At 52.4% G+C, this 16,448-nt stretch overlaps 2 protein-coding genes across 2 annotated transcripts in view; both read right to left on the bottom strand.

The window, feature by feature from the left end:
• The window catches only part of LOC119114487 (uncharacterized), a gene marked incomplete at its 3' end in the record, with an annotated part of 4,819 nt that extends 2,219 nt beyond the window's left edge, over positions 1–2,600 (bottom strand). Inside the window, exons 1-2 of the mRNA XM_037238598.1 lie at positions 2,454–2,600; positions 1,020–1,163 (exon numbers count right to left, since the gene is read on the bottom strand). Coding sequence (XP_037094493.1) covers positions 1,020–1,163; positions 2,454–2,600 — 291 coding nt within the window. The remainder of the gene's footprint in view (positions 1–1,019; positions 1,164–2,453) is intronic.
• LOC119114486 (ovostatin) lies at positions 691–14,989 on the bottom strand. The gene is made up of 11 exons (XM_037238597.1): positions 14,906–14,989; positions 12,180–12,352; positions 11,655–11,770; positions 8,494–8,619; positions 7,967–8,083; positions 7,415–7,569; positions 3,828–3,926; positions 3,350–3,418; positions 2,454–2,606; positions 1,773–1,861; positions 691–740 (listed from the first exon to the last, which is right to left on the bottom strand). The coding sequence occupies exons 1-8, from the start codon at positions 14,971–14,973 to the stop codon at positions 3,385–3,387; spliced, it is 888 nt and encodes a 295-aa protein (XP_037094492.1). The 5' UTR covers positions 14,974–14,989; the 3' UTR covers positions 691–740; positions 1,773–1,861; positions 2,454–2,606; positions 3,350–3,384.
• Positions 14,990–16,448: the final 1,459 nt, after the last annotated feature.

Consider the following 16,448-nt stretch of genomic DNA (forward strand, 5'->3'; position numbering starts at 1 on the left):
GGGTCAAACAAAACAGTGTAGGAGGTGCAAGATAGGCAAACATAAAGATGTGTCAAGGTCAAGGTCAAGGTGTGGCAGACCAGGTCGACATTAGCCACGTTCGGCCGTGTCTGAATGGGGGGGGGGGGCGAAAACGTGAAGAGAGGAAAAGCGGGTGACATGTTGCTTGAGTCGGGTCGAGGCTAAGTAGAGCAAAGGTTTTTAGGGCAGGAAGGGTTGCATTAGGGCAAGACAAAGCAGGAGAAGGTGTCGTGCAGGGCACGGCGGGGGTTATGGCGGGCGTGGCTGGGCAGGGCAAGACAAAAGAGAACTGGTGACCGTAAGTGAGGAAGATGTAAAGCGATGTCAGGGTCATGAAGATCATTTTACTAGGTCAGATGTGATCGTCCCATAGAGGCCTGGTCGGGTCACAGCAGCTCAGAACAGGACGGTGTGCAGGTCACAGCAGCTCAGCACGTGACGGTGTGGGGCATATCTGGACAGTTCAAATGGGCCTGTTCAAGAGGCATTTGAAATGACAGGCTTCCCCAGCCTTATTTATGCTTATTGCGGCCGATAGCGCTGGAACGCAATAAAAAACGCCGCCTGAACAAAGACCACATGTGTCAAGGTGAAAGCCAAGAAAGAGCATCTTCTCGTTCTTTATCCAATCACTGGTGTTTATCCCTAGCCGACATACCCTTTTATGGGCGAGAAAAAAGCCATCGGCAGGAGTCCTCGGCGGGTCCACCCCGCTCTGTCTGGAATGGCATGCCACACTGCGTGAAACACGTATCCGATATCCGATCTCCTACATATCCGATCCCTACACATCCAATGTTCTACATATCCGATCTCCTCCATATCCGATCTTCTGCATATCTGATCTCCTACATATCCGATCTCCTACATCTCTGTTTGGACGAATGGTGGGAAGATTCCATGGAGCGCCTTGGTATCGCCTGCCGGCTCCGTGTTCATGTCCCAATGTCTCGCGACCTCATGGCACTCTCCCGCTGTCCCGCGCCGTCGTCCCTCACCTCCGTGTCATGCTCCCGCTGTCCAGTGCCGTCGTCCCTCGCCCCCGTGTCACGCTCCCGCTGTCCCGCGCCGTCGTCCCTCGCCTCCGTGTCATGGTCCCGTTGTCCAGTGCCGTTGTCCTTCGCCTCCGTGTCATGGTCCCGCTGTCCAGTGCCGTCGTCCCTCGCCTCCGTGTCATAGTCTCATTGTTCAGTGCCGTTGTCCCTAGCCTCCGAGTCATAGTCACATCGTCCAGTCCCGTTGTCTCTCGTCTCCGTGCCATAGTCCCGCTGTCCAGTGCCGTTGTCCCTCGTCTCCGTGTCACGCTCCCGCTGTCCCGCGCCGTCGTCCCTCACCCCCGTGTCATGCTCCCGCTGTCCAGTGCCGTCGTCCCTCGCCTCCGTGCCATGGTTCCGTTGTCCAGTGCCGTTGTCCCTCGCCTCCGTGTCATGGTCCCGCTGTCCAGTGCCGTTGTTTCTCGCCTCCATGTCATAGTCTCGCTGTCCAGTGCCGTTGTCCCTCGCCTCCGTGCCATAGTCCCGCTGTCCAGTGCCGTTGTCTCTCGCCTCCGTGTCATGGTCCCGGAGTTCCGTGCTATTACGATACACAAGTGTGTATGACAAAAATAAGTTGGATGACAAAAAGGTGTGCAAAGCAAGCAACTAGTTCAGCAGTTGCATCAGACACATTCTGTCACAGACAATCAAGCTTCGGTCGTAAAGTCAGCCAAACGTTGACCCCGCAAGCGGCAACACAACGAACACCACACTCACACGGCGGCTTTCTCCTTGTACTTGGCTTCGAAGCAGATCTCCACGATTTTTTCAGCGAAAGGCGAGCCATCCCTCTCTTTGACGTGGAGCTGGAATAGCGCGATCACATTTCGTTTGCACCGTCGCAATGCTCTAAGCATTGCATGCTGTTCGCCAGCAAGTCATATCCAAATATGCTTCGCATTGCGTATTTAATACCATCGACCTCGAAATATTTGCTGAAATGTTATGGCACTCCGAGGAAATATTTGTATTTGCCATGCGGTGAGCAGTTCGCGGCATCTGACGCGCATAGAGCAGCTTTCACTTCCATACGCCGAAATCAATTTGACCCTTGGTAGATGTATTCGAAATATTACATCTTCTTTCACAATCCGTTGTAGCGTGCAACGCGCAGTGTCATGAGTCTGTATTTACATGAATAATTACAGTATATGTCGCTGAAATGTAAAGCCCGTGAGGCCTGACCACTCTGAACCCGAGAGCATGATTCCATAAATATTTGGCTGTCTAAGCATAAGCATTGGTAATTACGACGACCACCATCAGAGCTGCACTGACATCCAAGCGATAGCTCAACCACCCCCCCCCACCCCCTCCCCCATCAACACAGGTCCATCGAGGATCTGGCAGCATGACTCATGGCCTTCGTCAGCGCGCTCCGCAAAAACCCAAACTGACCCGGCCGTAGTAGGGCAGGCCGGGCTTGATGAACAGCTGTGCGTTCTCCGGAACGGAGGCCGAGACGGTTCTGGAGATGTCTCTGTGCACTGGTCTCATCTCTGATTGGCTGAGACCCGTGCCAAACTCCTCCACAGTGACGTTCATGCTGAGCTGAGGTCGAGCGGGTCACACAAAAGATATTGAACTGACAGTATAAGGTGCACGTGTACCATGTCAGAGGTGGGCATTGATTGCCACCAGAAAGGTGCCGTCCAAAGGTAATTGTGTCCTATCAATGTGCAATCCAACGAAACTATTCAACGCTTGTTAGAAAAGAATCGCCATCCTAGAAAGAAAGACTAACTATACTTAACGATAGTTTGGCACAGTCAAACGTCGCTCAGGTGCATGCATTGATATGGCACAGCACGGCTATGGATAACAACAAAATCCGTGGCCCAGCAACACAGCACTGAGGGTATTTGCGTTTGAGAACTGCTTGACCATTTTTTAAGTATCATTCTAGAACAACAGCCACCCGGAAAGACAGCTACTGGGTGGTCACAGGTGTTTATAACGCGGGCCAAACAGACCCACGCTACTCTTACCCTACCAAACTTCTGATCAGTCCCACACTATTTCAGCCGCCTAAACCCTAGCCCTGTAAGAGAAAGGGGAGGGTCGATGCGACCCTCCTGAGGTTCTCTGAGGATATCTCTCCCGTGGGTCGTGCAACCGTATTTCTGTCTGTGTGTGTGTGTGTGTGTATGTGTGTGTGTGTGTGTGTGTGTGTGTGTGTGTGTGTGTGTGTGTGTGTGTGTGTGTGTGTGTGTGTGTGTGTGTGTGTGTGTGTGTGTGTGTGTGTGTGTCACACTCACATGTGCCCCAAGCAGCACAAATGCAAGATTACTTACGTCGACACCAAAGCGAGCGAACAGTTCATCCATAATCAGATCAGACGATGCACAGCCTGTCTCGTCCGTCTGTAAAAACAGAAACACTGCAACGTGTCTCGTCTGTTTGTATCGGTCTCTAAGGTATCGAGAAGGTATTGATATATATATATATATATATATATATATATATATATATATATATATATATATATCACTACAAGGGATTGAGCAGCAAAACATCGCGCGGGCGCAGTTCTGGTTTTGTTTCTGGATCACACCTGACAGAGTCGCACCCCAACCGTCTGACGCCGGCGTTGGGTTAATGACACCACCCAAAGCGTCACGGCCGTGATCGCTTAACTCTGACGCCACGTCAAGAGGTCACTGACACTTGTAAGGGTGTCACGGCCTGAGACTGTCACTGACTCACCGAGAGAGTGTCACTGACTCACCGAGAGAGTGTCGCTGACTCACCGAGAGAGTGTCGCTGACTCACCGAGAGAGTGTCGCCGACTTGACGCGTTCGTTTGGGTTGGAACCGTCCGTGACAGACATCGTTACGGTGGCTCCAATCAACGGCTGACCAAAGGTGTACCTGCGTTAAGCAAGGTCAGCGTTTGTCATCTCGTAAAGTTTATGCAACGCATTCCTGGTGGATCATATGCGTGGAGAAACGGAGCCAGATGTATTTCCATTCGGTGGAACAGGTCATCAGCTTTAGCTAAATCAGCGGAACATACCGTCACCAAATACATTTCGAAACCCATGTGCAAGCATTCTGCAAGCACAAACTTATTTTCCAAAAATGTTCCAGACTCCCCGACTCCAAACTCCCAGACCAGCGAGCTTCAGATTGAGCGGGCGGATTTTCCGGCTTCCAGCACCTAGCACCACTGTGCAGAGCCGCACAGCGGTAGAGAAGTAAACCTGAGTCTCGTCGACACGTAAGGAGAGCGCAGCGGTTGTCTTGCGGCACAGCTTGGCTGCAGTGCAAATGACAAAACTCTCCTCCGGATACCCGGCGTTGTCATCACGGCGAGCGTGGCGATTCCATCACACTCGCAGAGAACCGTGTTGACGTATTTCGGAGGGCTTCGTCCACCGAATTTTACGTTCAGATATTTCTGACCAATGTCGGCCATTATAGGTCACAGCCACGAAGTATGGTTGTGACCTGAGGTCACAGGGGTGCACATAGGGGACTGTTTTTTTGTCCTCATTTGCTTCAACTGTTTTGACGGTAAATCTGACCAGAGGCCTCTCCCGATGCTTAATATGTACGTTGTTCACACCCATTTGCGCGAGGACTATTTGGCGTGACACGTGTAATTTGGCAGGAGACGCGTAATTTGGCGGGTCCCGTGTGGCGGGAGCGAGTGCACCGACCTGACGGCTGTAATCATGTGTGGCGGGAGCGGGCGCACAGGCCTGACGGCTGTAATCATGTGTGGCGGGAGCGAGTGCACAGGCCTGACGGCTGTAATCATGCGTGGCAGGAGCGAGCGCACGGACCTGACGGCTGTAATCATGTGTGGCGGGAGCGGGCGCACCGACCTGACGGCTGTAATCATGTGTGGCGGGAGCGGGCGCAGCGACCTGACGGCTGTAATCATGTGTGGCGGGAGCGGGCGCACAGGCCTGACGGCTGTAATCATGTGTGGCGGGAGCGGCGCACCGACCTAACGGCTGTAATCATGTGTGGCGGGAACGAGCGCACAGACCTGACGGCTGTAATATACCGCACATAGGGGCGCACATAGGGGACTACAGAATACAAAAACAAAGTAGGCGAAAGGGGCCGCAGATGCGTGTTGCACATGGTGTGCTTCGTCAACGGAATCCATTGACATTTATTCTCAACGTTTTATTTTATTGACTCACCAGATGAAAGGCCACTATGATTAGGAATCCTTTCTGGACACACATATGAATCTGAATCTGAATCTTATTCGCTGTGCACTGCTTCGCCAGCCCTAATCAGTTCATGGGGCTCACTCTGAAATGCTGACAAATATGACACTATGACGCTATGACACTTACCGGTGGTAAAGGTTAGTTTCATCGCGTACAGAAGATTATTAGATTGCATGCTCCTTTTTTGGTGGCATGATCAATGCAGGCTGGCGGGCCCATGCTCCGTGCGTTCGTCGCGAATATTGGTCGTCATTACAGGCGAGCTTGGCCGCTACCACGGACTGAACGAGGTATATTATGAAGTTACAGCCTGAGAGGCTCATGCTGCAGCTGGCTTGTTGCAGCTCATGTTGTAACATGTCTCACGTCGTGCCCGCATGCCCTATGTCAAACGACGTTGGGATGAAGGTGACATTGGGCGGCCGTGTTATGGTACTGCATGGAGTGCTAGTTCCCTCGGTCTAAGTTATCCCCTCGACCAGATCCTACTAACACAGCACCTGAGGCAGTTGGAGAACGGCTACGCAACACATTGAACGTGTTTTTCAAGGCAGGGGTAATTTTGTCCCGTTCTCCTGTTTTTCTCAAACAAGATCAGCTAAACAATTTCAGCAATCCGTTTTCAATTGACTTATGAACAAGAACACGACAGTCGAATATTCTCTGCACCTGAACATAAAAACTTTTCACTCCAGGCGAACTACTAAAGGCTGATAAATAATCTAGAGGCTCGGTTACGTCTCTCTAGTATTCCACCTCCATGTTAGAACAATCTGTGGAAGAAAATCAACGGCATGCATTCACCCGAACTATCTTATAGTAAATGTTTTCAAGCAAGCTTTGTTTTCCCCACGTTTGGTCCAGCATCCGAATGTTCGTGACACAATACTGCTTTAGCCTCCTAATCTGCCTCGATTCCTGCTGATGATTGGCCATGAAAACGTGTCAATGTTTTTGATACTAAACCTTTCCCTCTGTGGTTCCCGGCAAGCCTATTTCAACGTGGTGACTCATCAATTTGTAACTACTTGATATAACTACTCTGTAACGACATGTTTCAGCACTAGTGGGAGCAAAGATGGCAGTGAGCGAACGGATTCACTCCGCAATATCAGCTATTCAGGGTCTGCTATTCCGACCAGCACTCGATGGCTTACCAGATTATAACGCCACCACCGGGGAGTTGCTGCATTATGGTACCGCTCATTACCGCGGCTCTTCCTGGCATGCGTCGCTTCTGATACTGCCTCGTATTGGTATAACATCGCCGTGGCCAGGCGTGCAGACTTAGGGGGGGTGGAGCGTGGGGGAGTCAAGGGAGTAGTGGTCCCACTAACCGTCCACCATTGGCCATACGGTCATTGTCTAGAGAGAAATGATAAAATTTTTAGCTCACCTCTAACTTGAGAGGCTTTCTATAGCCCCTGCCCGCGGCTAAGTCGGCGTCCCGCTAGACACCTGTTCACCAGGCTAGCAAGCTATGTGGGTCCACGTCCCAGAAGTAGCGCTCGTTTGTGCATTTTGTCAAAGACGACTCGCTAACGACTGACCGTAAAGACACGATTGCACGCGGCGGCGGTGATGTGGCGTTTTACGATGCCTCGAATTTCATAGCAATAATCTGATGGACGCCGTTGGTCTGGTGGAGTCAAGATCTTTGTGAAGAGCTTGCTTAGCATAGGCCCTGATCCATCAGTCATTTATAGGACGCGTTCAGGCAGAGTTGTTCAGACTAGACAATGGAAAATATCTCATTAGGGAATCCACTCCAATGCTAGGCAACAGCACCTCGAAGCTTACATTCACGTGACTCGATGCGATGGAAAAAGTATCGATGTTGAGCTCGTATGACATCAAACCTGTAACGCTTCTTACTGCACTGGACTTAAAAGGCGTTGCAGCAGCGATAGGTGGCGGTGCGTGCAATCAATGTTGCAGCACGACGCTCCCTAGTCATTACGAATTGGGTAAACCTGATAAAACCCGGTAAAACGGAAATTGCATGGAATTGGAAAATCTGTAGACTGTGGCCGGTTGGTGAAATGTCTTCCGCCAATGAGAGCTCGCAAGGAACTGTAATGCTTTCTACGCTTTGGCTAAGCCTTTTAGTCTTGCTGTTGCGAATCACTTCATCAGCTAGCGCACAAGCATCAATCAGGCATGGCTTACTTGGCGCAGACGTCGACGGTGATGGTTTTGTCCCCCTCAGGCACGTAGGTTGGGTTCTTGACCTTGACCTCGAATGTAGGCAGCACATACTCCTCTACAACGAAACCCTTACTTTCGGGACCGTCATTTGTCTTCGCGTGGATAGTCCATCTGCCCTGAAAGTCAATCACAAAGTGTACCCAAATGCCCCCAGCAGTGCTGGAGGGCCTTCAGCCAGCTTTATTGTCTTGGGAACGTATGCTTTTCGAGCGATGTGCCAATGCACCTTGATAAGATGGAAGCATGTGGTTTGATGGCTTTGTCAGGGACGGCCCATCGGTCAGAGTGTGACCTCACCGGGGTGAGGGTAAGACTGCACCAGGGCGAACCCTCGCTCTTCAAGTAACCTCACCGGGGCGAGGGGAAGACTGCACCAGGGCGAACCCTCGCTCTCCAAGTGACCTCACCAGAAGCGAATCTTCTTCTAGAGGATGATTTCACCGGAGGCAGGGGACCGGCAGGGCTAGGCTATAACTGCACCCGAGCGACCACTTGACCTTCATGTGACCTCACCATGGGTGGCTCCTCGGTCAGCTGCATCTCCAGCTGGATCAGGCCTCCGCTGGTCTTGATGTCCCTCCACTGGGCGATGCGGATGTTGTCTGGGCTGGTCACCCACACCTCAGGAACCTGAGGAGCAGTGGCCGATTCGGAAGCAAAAAATCCGATGCATAGTTTGCACTGATCCTTACAACGAAACAGATGCGCTCCTTTTCAGTATACGAACAGAGTAAAAACACTTTAGAACCTAACGGAAGCTCCACATGAAGCTCCGGTTTATCAGCACATGGAGCTCCCGCTCACCAGCACATGGAGTTCGCGTTTATTAGCACATAGAGCTGCCGTTTATCAGCACCAGTCACCACTAAGTAAGCTTGATAAGGACTTCGGCAGGTCTTCACCTCCACCTGCCTGCGTCCCGTAATGATAATCACAGCCATCCAATAACGACCAGTGGACATAGCTAACCGGCTGTTTTGAAAAAATAAATTTCACTCATAGCGTTCGGCAGTGAACTAATCCGAGGATGTACAGCTCACGTTTTCGATGATCGGCGTGAGGTCATATCTCAGGGCCATGACACGGATCAGGACTTTATCCCCAGGACGGTATCGGGGTTTGTCTGTCTGGATCAGCGTCACCAGCGTGAAGGCCTTGATGGTCACCTGAAACGCGGTACAGCAGGACGGTGAAGGCGCATATACGATTAGCAGGAAGCCTGCCGGAAGATTGAGAATGCTTCTCACCGAATATTTTTGCGCTGGCCAAAACTCCTTGACCAGAATTACTGCATGGCTAAAACTTGTTTGTAGGTAGATGACTTGATATAACGGGATAATAGACAGTTCCTTCAAAATATTAAAGCAACCCTTGAAAGCGCCCTGCAGCACAATGCTTTTGCTGCCTCAACACGAGGTCCGACCTGGAAGGCATTCCGACACAAATTCACTTCTGCAGAGCAGTCCAGAAATTCAAAGACCATGCGAAGTTCGCATGGCATGCAGCTTCAAACAAACGCACAATCAACAAAGCTGCAGCAGAGTTTCCGTTGTGAATGTCAATAGTGCGTAATTCGGTGAGGGACATTTTGGTAGTTGTCTGATTCATTAATTGCTTAATGGTCCACACATTAGCGCGACACTGTGAACGTTTTGCAGCTGATGGCCTGTACAGTCACAGCTCGATGGTCTGTACAGTCAAAGCTCGATGGCCTGTACAGTCACAGCTGATGGCCTGTACAGTCACAGCTCAATGGCCTGTGCAGTCACAGCTGATGGCCAGTACAGTCACAGCTCGATGGCCAGTACAGTCACAGCTGATGGCCTGTACAGTCACAGCTGATGGCCTGTACAGTCACAGCTGATGGCCTGTACAGTCACAGCTGATGGCCAGTACAGTCACAGCTCGATGGCCAGTACAGTCACAGCTCGATGGCCTGTACAGTCACAGCTCGATGGCCCGTACAGTCACAGCTGATGGCTTGTACAGTCACAGCTGATGGCCGGTACAGTCACAGCTGATGGCCCGTACAGTCACAGCTGATGGCCTGTACAGTCACAGCTGATGGCCTGTACAGTCACAGCTGATGGCGTGTACAGTCACAGCTGATGGCCAGTACAGTCACAGCTGATGGCCGGTACAGTCACAGCTGATGGCCTGTACAGTCACAGCTCGATGGCCTGTACAGTCACAGCTGATGACCTGTACAGTCACAGCTGATGGCGTGTACAGTCACGGCTCGCTGAGTGTTCTGCTGCGCCAGTCTGCCGACGCCCGACCTCGGCGTGACCTTGCCGATGTCAGAGGGGCTGGCCTGTGTGCAGGCCCATCTGTTGCATTGGTCTCATATTGAGCACTTGAGATGCAAGCTGTCGGTGTCACGGTAGCCAGCTCTCGTTCAGTGCCAGCTGTACTGGCGTAGTGTATTGTCTCACAAAGCCGGTGCCTTGTTGTAACCAGGCGTAACCGAGCAACGTTCATTACACTGAAAGCCGTTGTCAGTGCCGGGATAGCTGCACAAATCGTTGTCAGGTCTGTGATACATGGGGGCTGATGCATCTCGGCTGGTGCCAACACGGGACAAGCGCAGGATTTGTACAGATTTCGCCCCTCCGCTCCGTGTCCGTGGTGTCAGCCCGGGCAGTTGGGCATGGCGTCGTGTCCGTCTGCGAGCCTCGGTTCCGCAGATGGTTGATGTGGCTGTCAGTGTGGATGACAGGTGCATGGTTCGGGCCCGTTCCCCTGGAACTATCGAGGAGATAACAGCGACTGGTGAGTGATGGCCGCAGGCTTAACGCTGTACCAACCAGCGACCAGCGACCAGCGCCCGCCGCACCAGCGACCAGCGGCCAGCGGCCAGCGGCCAGCGCCCGCCGCACTAGCAACAAAAGACCAGCGACCAGCAACCGCCCCACCGGCGACCAGCAACTAGCGCCCGCCGCACCAGCGACCAGCGGCCAGCGACCAGCGACCAGCGCCCTTCGCACAAACGACCAGCGGCCAGCGACCAGCGCCCGCCGCACGGGCGCCCGCCGCGGTGGCTTCACGAGCATGGCCGGTGTTTAGATATACCGTTTGGCCGGTGCCATGTCGGAGGGCACGGTCTGACTTCATGCCATGGGAGCAGTCACCTGATTCTCGGGGACCTGATGATCAGGAAAGCCTTTGCTATCCTGCATGCGCGCTGAACAATTAAAACTCAGTCGTGTTTTAAGGAGATATATCGGTGACTCGCAGTTTTTCACTCTGGTTCGTGCTTGTTGACAATCCCTGCCGATCTCCACAAAGCGGATGCATGATTCACATCCGGCTCTATGGATGAGGTTGAGAAGGTGGTGCCTCCCCACATGGTCGAGTTTCCTAAGAACCTCGCTCGGCACGCTGTCCGGTCCCGGGCCCCTACCACTCATGATCTTCTCCAGGGCCAACTGAACTGCAGCTCTGCATGGCTTAAGGGGAACATGTGTTTTACACGCACGCATGGTCGCGCACGTTCTCTGTTGCTGCAACAACACGTTGCCGGTGCACCCAGCACCCGCAGTCTGATCATTTTGTCGGAACCTTGTTCTGCGCCATGCGTGCGATTCTGACATACTCTTGGTATAGCGAACTGGCTTTCTCGCAGTTCGGAAACGTGGCCGCGTGCGCCGCCGGTACCACCCCCACCCCCTCCAACTGCTCCCTGACTTCGATGCAACAGTGGGTCAAACCCCCAGAGATACTACACTTCGACTAAACCTGGGACTAGTGACAGTTCTTGACATGGGCAGCCTTTCTCAAATGACCTCGCGAAATTGCGTCTCTGGGCTAGATTCTATTTGATCTGCCTTGCAATATTTGAGAAATGTCAAGCCCGATCACACAGCGTTAACGGAAATGTTTTGAGACCATCAGAGTGCAGTTGGAAAGGCTGGCCGTTGTTGCAGCTGCAAATGTGTGCTTCCGTGGCCAGCTGTGCCGAAATGTCGACCTACCAAGGCCCGAGGTCATAGCCGAGTTGACGTGACAGCTCCATAAACTCTGAAGCATGGCTCACGAGGTCTACGGTCTTCTCTTGATAGATCAGGTGGGCACACCACTAATATGAGCTCGTAATTAAATTATGGGCATGACTTGCCATTTCCTCGACGCTCATGCGAAATAAGTTTCGACATGCGAAGTGAATATTGCATATTTACATCCTTGCATCTTGTATACGAACCGTCGCCAGATCTGATAATCTGAGCCCGGTGGCACTGGAGACCTTGAGAAGCATGTGACCAAGTCCAGCGGACGCCGTGCGCGGCACGGCCAGGTCAAAACAGTGGTCGCCATCAGCTGTGGACGACGGGAGAGTCAGGGCGATAGCCAATCAGAGGGGCCGATCGGCAACCGAGCCAATCAGATCGTCAGATGTGAGTTGATGACAGGCAATCAGGATAGTGATGGTAAAATAGCAACAGCCAATCAGGGTGACAGTAGAAAGCGACGACCAGCACAAGAATAAGATTTCAGTTGTTCAGAAGGCAAATGGCAACCACTGTCGCAAAAGCCAAGTCCAGGATGTGATATTTCGAGGAGTCCGTAATACAGATTTGTAGCTGGCAAACAGGAGAGCAATTAAAGCGCTCCTAAGCGATTTTGATGACGAAGCACCGTTTTACGCATGTCGCGAATGGGATAGCTCTAAGGTCCTCTTAAGTGATCCCCACCGTGTACCCGAAGTAGGTACGCCTTGAAAGCTCACCGCCCACAGTGTCCGGTATTCTCTCCACCAGCGTCGACCAGGGGGAGCCCCCGGCATCGCCCCAGGCGGTGAGGTGCACGTTTCGCCTCGGCCCGGGCGCGTTGAAGAGCGTGATGCAGATACGGTGACTGGTGCCCGCCCGCAGCACCTTGGACGACGTTAAGACGAAGCCGCTGTGGAAGGGGATGACGTTACCGATGAGACGCACAGGACGCCTGGAAGGTCCTCTACCACAACTGGGCCGGCTGAAGCTTAGGACGAACGGAACATCTGGCAAAAATCGACGCGTCAACACAAACGGCATCTAGCCAGGCAATTTTTCCGATAGATCTAATGAGAGGAATGGAAAATTACATCAGCCAGATCATTGAAATGATTGCAACTCGCGGACTTTGTTGCTTTCGTTCAAGTTCGCTTCCTTTTTACAACCCTGGTCACGGTCATCTCTGCCCATCCGACGCGCCGTCGTCAGCTTGCAGCGTTCGCGCCGCTCCCTGTTTAGTCTCCAGGCAGATTTGTCCGTCAATATTTACACGCTTGAGGCACACTTTATTCAGGTATATCTGCCCACATTTCATTACATAAAAGCTGACATTTTCGGCACGGCGGGCTGCTCCGGGGTCGTTGCCACCTAGACCAGAGCACAGGCGACCGGACCGCATTGATTACATTTGGAAGAGTAATCAATGCGATCCAAGTACACAACATGACCGCTGAAGATGTGTTGCTCAGACTGGTGCTGGCATGAGTCTAAACAGCCTGCTCGGGCCCTCCCGAACGCTTCATGATCCCATGCATTCCACAGATGATGAAAGGCAAAATGATACCGTCGAAAATTCACAACAATCTTGGCTTTTCACTATGGCGCATCAAGACCACTGCGCATTGTCATACGTGGTCCGTGGCATTTTGTGGTAAACGCATCGAAACCAAGACCGCATCAGGCACGCGGTACTCCAAGCTACGATTGGATTCGATGCCTCGGTTGTAACAGACATGACCGAATTATTAGGGGAAGGGGCAGACGCATAGCTACATACAGATATGGAGACAGGCACAGCGATAGATGCAGAGACAGATACAGGGAGAGATACAGATATAGAAACAGATACAGAGATGGATATAAATACGGATACCGAGGCAAATACGGATACAGATACAGATACAGATACGGAAGCAGGGACAGGCATAGGAACAGAGACAATGGCTGCGGCAGGCACAGGGGCAGAGGGCGGGCGCAGGGACAGGGACAGGGACAGGGGCAGGTACGGGGTTATGGGCAGGGCAGGGACGCAGGCAAAGACCGGGACATTGTCAGAGCAGTTCACCACGCTCAAACTTCCTGCGCAAGCATCAACAGCCTGCGACCACCAACAATCATCAGCCCTGTGGCAATGCCTTAAGCGCGTTAATCTGAAATTGAGGGGTGCCTATGGGCCTGTCTGCTGTTTGCACGTCCTGATGAACCGGTACGCTCTGAGCGCGCCTGGTGCTTGGCGTATTGGGCTTTAATCGATGGGAGAGTCGCAGCTCGACTTTCGTTTCTCATCTGAGCCCGAGAAACGCCCATAAATGATTATTCAGAAGTGGTGGTCCGGGCGTATCTGAATTCAGGTTTTCCGAGCAGAGCGTTCTTAGCAAGAATCCCCCAATCACGAGATCCTTAGCAGCCCACTTCACGGCCCAGCGGCCTGTCTGGGGAGGTTGCATCGCGGTGAAGACCCGACCTGGCTGACACCAGTTCAAAGCAGAGCATCGCGATGGAAAGCAGGATTTGTTTTTCGAAACTCCATTTTTTTTGTCTCGCTTCGCACGGCCGCCGTGGCAGGAAACAGCCCATCTCAGTGTGATTTGACAGGCAAGGTCCACAAACGAAATCAGCGCAGAATGATCTAGGAGACTTTGGAGGTAGAGTCATGTGTAAGTACGACTTCGGTGCAGTCATAAGCTGGGTAGAGTCACGGGTTGGTTGGGTGATGGGAGCAGTCAGGGGCTGGGTGGAATCATAGGTTGTGCACTGTCCGGTAGAGGGACTGAGTAGAGCGACGTTCTTCTTAGGTAGAGTCCCAAACAGGATGGTAAGTGGCATACGGCGCTGAATCTGGCGTATCCATAGCAACATAGGTACGGCGCATACCGCGAAACAGCGCGTTGCGTAGGCGTTTGAGGTACCGGACGCCTACGGAACCATGATTGAAGTATAAAACGGACAGTGGCGTAGACAGCCGAAGTCGGATCATAGGCGATGGAGCAGGGATCTTACCCGCCTCTCTATGGAACAGAAATCCTGCCCACCTCTTTGTGGAGCAGAGATCCTGCCCGCATCTCTGTTGAACAGAAAGCTGCAGTCGGATCATAGGCGGCGGAACGTGGGCGCTGACAGGCTCTTCAAGGAACTGTATTTTTTGCCGATCGAAGTAAGCATCAGATCATGAAATAAGCTCACTTACAGCTTTTGGGATACGTTCAAGTCGAAAAGACCGCTCTAGATAACACAATTTCCATGGCAACCAAATATGTTCCGGAATGTGTCATAGTTTGATTGCGTCATAGTACCTTGCACAAAAAAACGAGGGGGGTTTAGGTCTTAAGAAGGGCATGGTTCTGAACTGCACCGAATGATCTTTAAGACGGCCATTTCAGTTCCAAACCCCATGCAAATGTGGAACACTCAGCAATGGGCGCATGTACATTCAGCAGTACCAGTCTGCGCAACATCGGCTTACTGTTTAGCTGTCCTCAATGCACCAGCCGCCGCCACGCATGTCAACAGCAGCACCGCCCACGCCTTCATCACGATCCTCGGGAAGCCGGCCCGACCGACGACTGACCAAGCCGGCCACGTTCCGAAGCCGACCGGAGCGGTGGCCGCAGCGGAGGTGGAGGCGCCACCGTCGCCCGGCCGCGGCCCCGAGACCACGTCTGGGATGCGTGGAACGCGCTCTGGTGGCGACGAGCGAAGCTGTTGCTATGGGGACCCTGCAATCACTGACAACCCTGCAGCTAGGACCGGTGCCCCCCCCCCCCCCCCCACGGGACATAACGTCTGCACCGCTTCCGACCGCCAGCTCCTCGGGGCCCTGAGCTTGCAAGTGCGGGCGGGTCCCCTGGGGACCAGTCGGGGTGCGGGAACCTGGAGACAGAATTTCTTTGACGACTGAAGATAAATGATAGGAATTAGCGCCGAAAGACCCCGGAGCCTCCAAGCTGCTTGTGCTGATGTGAGTTGTAGGGATTTGTGCTAGCTAGACGACCTTTACTTGGCTGAGCTCCTATCTGGAGTTCCGGTGAATTAGAGTGCCCGATTGTTTTTCTTCTTACGAACAAGTTGTCTCCGTTGCGTTCGGAAGCGTCGACCAGCAGCAGATAGGATGACCTTTCCAATGTCCTTTCCACCCAGCAACTAACAGCGAAGGGGGGAGCGTCATGGTCGATTGGTTAGCACCTTCGGCTCCCACGTTACGTCCGAGTTCAGGCCTAAGTTGTGCCACGTCACCGGGCGTTAACATGGCCTCTGCAGTTGCTGGTACTCCATAACAGGGCCCCCCATAAAGGTCTGGGCGTTCTCCATCTTATGCGACCTGGCAAGCCCAGTTGTTGATTTCCAGAACGATGATGCCTGGTTTCATGTGGATAAACAAACCGTTTAAAGGTCAACTCGGAGAAACATTATCGCTGGCACTTGTTCATGTCTCTTTGACACCCTCCCACAAACAGCCACACCTCAAATTAAACCAGCACCCCCCATCCAGCGCATCACCACCCTCTCAAAGGTGGTCACATCCTAGACCATCCTACAGCCCACCACATTCTACGCAGCGCATCATCTTCTTCACCAAAACAAAAAATTGATGTCGTTGAACATGCATTACAGTAACGGGATTGCGAGTACGGAATGCTAGCAATCAAGTATGCCTAGCGCAGAGACAGGTGAAAGTTCCTCGACAGCAAAATTTACGTTTTAGGGCTGTTTATCTCTTTGTCGCTGAACTGGAACTGTGGTATGAATTAACGTCGCTGCACCGATGAAATCACTCCGTTACCCGGTGTTGTCTTCTCATCAAACCGTGCAGCAGAGAAATTCGCGTACCAACGTTACGTGAAGCAATGTTAGATTTGTAAACCTCCACGGTAGTAAATAAATGTCGCTTGGCACAAAAGGGCTTCCATGAAACCGCTGAATCAGTGGCGTCAGTTTAAAGTTCATGTTGCGGGGAAAAAAGCACCTAAGCTTAAGGTGGAAGAATAAAAGTCGCACTACAAAATGCT

The sequence above is a fragment of the Pollicipes pollicipes genome, unplaced genomic scaffold (genome assembly GCF_011947565.3).
Source record: "Pollicipes pollicipes isolate AB1234 unplaced genomic scaffold, Ppol_2.1 Scaffold_803;HRSCAF=921_pilon_pilon_pilon, whole genome shotgun sequence".
NCBI classification, from domain to species: domain Eukaryota; kingdom Metazoa; phylum Arthropoda; class Thecostraca; order Pollicipedomorpha; family Pollicipedidae; genus Pollicipes; species Pollicipes pollicipes.

What these genes read in the sequence shown, in the direction of transcription:
- LOC119114486 (XM_037238597.1), bottom strand. Translation starts at nt 14,973, where the DNA reads ATGAAGGCGTGGGCGGTGCTGCTGTTGACATGCGTGGCGGCGGCTGGT. An exon ending in AATACCGGACACTGTGGGCG is followed by an intron (nt 11,771 to 12,179) that starts GTGAGCTTTCAA and finishes CGTCGTCCACAG; the next exon opens with CTGATGGCGACCACTGTTTT. An exon ending in TCACGCCGATCATCGAAAAC is followed by an intron (nt 8,084 to 8,493) that starts GTGAGCTGTACA and finishes ACTGCTCCTCAG; the next exon opens with GTTCCTGAGGTGTGGGTGAC.